Source organism: Entelurus aequoreus, linkage group LG08 (assembly GCF_033978785.1).
Source record: "Entelurus aequoreus isolate RoL-2023_Sb linkage group LG08, RoL_Eaeq_v1.1, whole genome shotgun sequence".
In the NCBI taxonomy this organism is placed as follows: domain Eukaryota; kingdom Metazoa; phylum Chordata; class Actinopteri; order Syngnathiformes; family Syngnathidae; genus Entelurus; species Entelurus aequoreus.
This window is the reverse complement of record NC_084738.1, coordinates 73809904-73814670: the sequence shown is the minus strand read 5'-3', so window position 1 is coordinate 73814670 and position 4767 is coordinate 73809904. Positions and strand designations below refer to the sequence as shown.

General features: G+C 34.9%; 1 protein-coding gene across 1 annotated transcript in view; it reads left to right on the top strand.

Moving 5' to 3' along the window:
• The first annotated feature begins 2971 nt into the window (after nucleotides 1-2971).
• The window catches only part of LOC133655221 (transmembrane protein 101-like), a 5776-nt gene continuing 3980 nt past the window's right edge, over nucleotides 2972-4767 (top strand). The window contains exon 1 of the mRNA XM_062055189.1: nucleotides 2972-3112. Within this exon, the coding sequence (XP_061911173.1) occupies nucleotides 2982-3112 (131 nt within the window). The 5' untranslated portion in view covers nucleotides 2972-2981. The remainder of the gene's footprint in view (nucleotides 3113-4767) is intronic.

Sequence of the window (4767 nt, the reverse complement as noted above, 5' to 3'; positions counted from 1 at the left end):
AGGAAGTGGAGAGGGCGCAGAAGGTGTACGCTGAGGACTTATCCGGCATGCACCAGTCACCAACGTCATTCGGTTCTTGACCCGGGGTGTTGCGAGGGGGAGAGATGGGGGTTTTCTTCGTGTGCAAGGAGTTGGCTTTTCCGTTGGAATGCCAGATCAACTAGAGTAGCCGATATGAATGTATGGGTTAAGTTGACCTTCTACGGCTTTAGTAAAACTTGAAAATATTCCAATTCTGTCTTGATGGTCCTTCTTACTCAGCATATATGTCATCGAAAGAATTTGGGATTGACCAGTAACTTGGATTCCCTGGGAGGAACAGCTGGTCGACGCAACAACGCTCTTACAAACGATCAGAAGTCACACAAAAAATCCTTAAGGGTAACTGCACTTTTTTTGCCTTTTGTTCACAATCATTATAAAAAACAAGAACAAACATATTCATTTTTACAATCTTAAAGATGATAAAAAGAAGACGCGGCTAATAGGAGTCACCGTTGTAGCCTTCAAAGTCCTCTAAAACAACTTCAAAACCTTCCATCAACGTTTTATATACACACTGCAAGTATATATATAATGTAGTAACAGACACCTTCATAACAATATGTAATATGTACAATATACACACTGCAAGTATATATATAATGTAGTAACAGACACCTTCATAACAATATGTAATATGTACAATATACACACTAAAAGTATATATATATAATGTAGTAACAGACACCTTCATAACAATATGTAATATGTACAATATACACACTGCAAGTATATATATAAAGTAGTAACAGACACCTTCATAACAATATGTAATATGTACAATATACACACTGCAAGTATATATATATATAATGTAGTAACAGACACCTTCATAACAATATGTAATATGTACAATATACACACTGCAAGTATATATATATAATGTAGTAACAGACACCTTCATAACAATATGTAATATGTACAATATACACACTGCAAGTATATATATAATGTAGTAACAGACACCTTCATAACAATATGTAATATGTACAATATACACACTGCAAGTATATATATATCATGTAGTAACAGACACCTTCATAACCAGGGTTGGCCCGTGGCATAGGCCGTATAGGCAAATGCTAAGGGCGCCGTCCATCAGAGGGCGCCACGCCAGTGCCACAAATGTTAGAGAAGAAAAAAAAAATAAAAAAAAAATAAGTTGGTACTATTATTTCTAAATACAAAAAATAATCCCACATTAATTAAAATGCAAAGTAAAGCCTATTTAATAGAAATATTATTTGTTACAACATTACGCCCCCTCCCCCTCCCCCCCGCACGGTGCGCCCCCTCCCTACCCGTATCATGACTCTTTTTGAACGTCACCACATCAAAAAATCAACACAAGATGTCAAAACGGCCAAAACTGTCAGGTGCCCAGGGAAGAAAAAAGCGAAAAGAAGAGGAGGAGAAACGAGAAAAAGACAGAGGTAGCAGGTAGGTAACGTTAGCCTACATGAAATTATTTGTCTGTTACAGAATGTGATAGTAACCTGGCTTTTTAGCATTAAGCTAATGTTACATGATTCGGCAATTGCTAATCAATAAATAGCTAGTTCTGTTTTAACGTCGGGTTAATATTGTGGAGGGGGCTAAATTGTTATGGAAAATAATAATGTAACGTTAGGTAATTACAGTACTCCCACCTTACATTCCTCAGGGACATTTGTATTAGATCTTTTAAGCAGGTGTTTTTTGTTGACATTGTTATTGCCTTCTGGTTAGATAATGTTTGCCCTGCAGGTAATAGTCACTTTTCCACCCCTTTATATATTAGGTATAGTTGTAAGCCTAGTTGTTAGAGTGCACATCATTAATGTTAATTAAGCAATATCACATGAGAGGGAATGCTGTTTTTTTAATTTGAGCACTGCTGTGATTCGGTTAAACATAATCATAACATATCATTCTCATATAATATGTTAATTTGCTTTCTTTAAGTAAAAAAAAAAGGTCAAAGACAAAGCTATTCGGTTTCTTGTGAGTATATACACTTCACTGCCGATGTGGGGGGGGGGCGCCACCTAAAATCTTGCCTAGGGCGCCAGATTGGTTAGGACCAGGCCTGTTCATAACAATATGTAATATGTACAATATACACACTGCAAGTATATATATAATGTAGTAACAGACACCTTCATAACAAGTGTTTGCCTACAAAGCATGTACAGTAGGTCCACTAACATTGATCCCAAATTTAACCTTCGAACGGGAGTCGTCACCTTGTAAGCCAGTTTACAGGATCTGGGTTAGTCTCTTCTGCCGCAGCTTAAATCCGGTGACGTCACTGTGGATTTAGACCGGAGATGTGACCTTCGTTAACGATTTGACTGTTTTGAACAGCTTCTTTAAGTCAACGATTAAAAAAAACTGATTCGCAGTTGTGAGCTGTTCGTTTGGGGGCCCCTTTTTTTTTTATCCACCATCCTTTTAGGGGGCGCCAAATTGCAGAATGTAAAAAAAAAAAAAAAAATTATAAAAAAATACAACTATTTTAATAATAATAATAATAATAATGTGTAAATAAAATGTATGCATAATGCCCACTCTGTACACTTATTTGGAACGTTTTCTTAACCCTCATTATCTATTGTCCGAACCGAATCATGTATTATAACGAGAACAACTACTTTTAGGTTGCTAAGCAACCTGGATGTAAATAAAGACGATCCTCCGTCTTTAAAATGTAAATATTGGTACACAATATTGGCGTAATAGCAACATTTTCCTGCATAGCCCCGGGCACCACTTCCGGCAACAGTTCCCGCCGACAGCCAATGGGATGACCGCCTTTCGCCAGCACACGACCCAGCCTTCAAACTAAGAGCTTCGAGTGACTCTCTTAGGCAAGTTTATAGCGATTGGACCGGATGCGGACTCTTACTTTGACACGCGCGGTTCTTCCTGTCGTGCCGTCGACGGAGAGTGTCACAGCCATGGCGGTCCCGAGTGGGAAGCAGATGTTGAGGTTCCTGTGCCAGTTCGGAGCGTTTATCTTGACCCGTTTCGGCTTTTGGAACTGCTTCTGTATGCTCATGCTGTTCGCGGAACGAGCCGAGTCCAAAAGGTAAAAAAAACCCAAAAACATAAACAGCAGCGCCTTTAAAAGGAGCTGTTTGGCTAAATTAGCCGGTGAGCTATCGTCGGACCGCTTAATTTGGTGCGCAAACACCTCTCGTCCATGTCGTAATTAAATGACGTAATTTAAATACCTTGAATTTAAGTATTTATTTAAAGAGTACTATGTTGCTGTTTTTGACTTGTGGTTTTGTATGGTGGGTGTGTGATTGACACACCCTACAAGTTGCCCTGTAATTACTACAAATAACATTTTCTCCCATTCATGCTCGCAAAACTTTTCTTTAAACACATTTTTTTTAAACACCCCAACAAACAGTACAATATATTTTTTTAAAGAACGAGAAATTGCAGTTTGGAAGGCTGAAGTGCCAATAAATACAGTCTATTATACTGTTATACAGCATTATTCACATGTGAATAACATAAATACAGTCTATTATACAGCATATTCACATGTGAATAATATACAGTCTATTATACAGCATTATTCACATGTGAATAATCTGAATACAGTCTATTATACAGCATTATTCACATGTGAATAATAAAAATACAGAATTATACAGCATTATTCACATGTGAATGATATAAATACAGTCTATTATACAGCATTATTCACATGTGAATAATGTAAATACAGTCTATTATACAGCATTATTCACATGTGAATAATATAAATACAGTCTATTATACAGCATTATTCACATGTGAATAATATGAATACAGTCTATTATACAGCATTATTCACATGTAAATAACATAAATACAATCTATTATACAGCATTATTCACATGTGAATAACATAAATACAGTCTATTATACAGCATTATTCACATGTGAATAACATACATATAGTCTATTATACAGCATTATTCACATGTGAATAATATCCATACAGTCTATTATACAGCATTATTCACATGTGAATAACAAATAGTCTATTATACAACATTATTCACATGTGAATAATATAAATACAGTCTATTATACGGCATTATTAACATGTGAATATTATAAATATAGTCTATTACACAGCATTATTCATATGTGAATAACAAATAGTCTATTATACGGCATTATTCACATGTGAATAACATAAGTACAGTCTATTATACAGCATTATTCACATGTGAATAACACAAATACAGTCTATTATACAGCATTATTCACATGTGAATAATATAAATAGTCTATTATACAGCATTATTCACATGTGAATAATATAAATAGTCTATTATATAGCATTATTCACATGTGAATAATATAAATACAGTCTATTATACAGCATTATTCACATGTGAATAATATAAATAGTCTATTATACAGCATTATTCACATGTGAATAACCTAAATACAGTCTATTATACAGCATTATTCACATGTGAATAATATAGTCTATTATACAGCATTATTCACACGTGAATAATATAAATACATTATACATTTACAGTACATGTACAGTCAAAAGGAACCAGTATTTATTTTCATATTTATCCCTGTGTTTGAAGAGAGAGCAGTTTGTGTGCTCATTTTGCATAGTCGAATATCTTTGTTTTATTCATGTTTTTACCTAAGTTTGAATTGGCCGTTTCTAAAATGGAGAAAGACATCAATGTCTCTTGTTTTCATGTTAGCATTTAA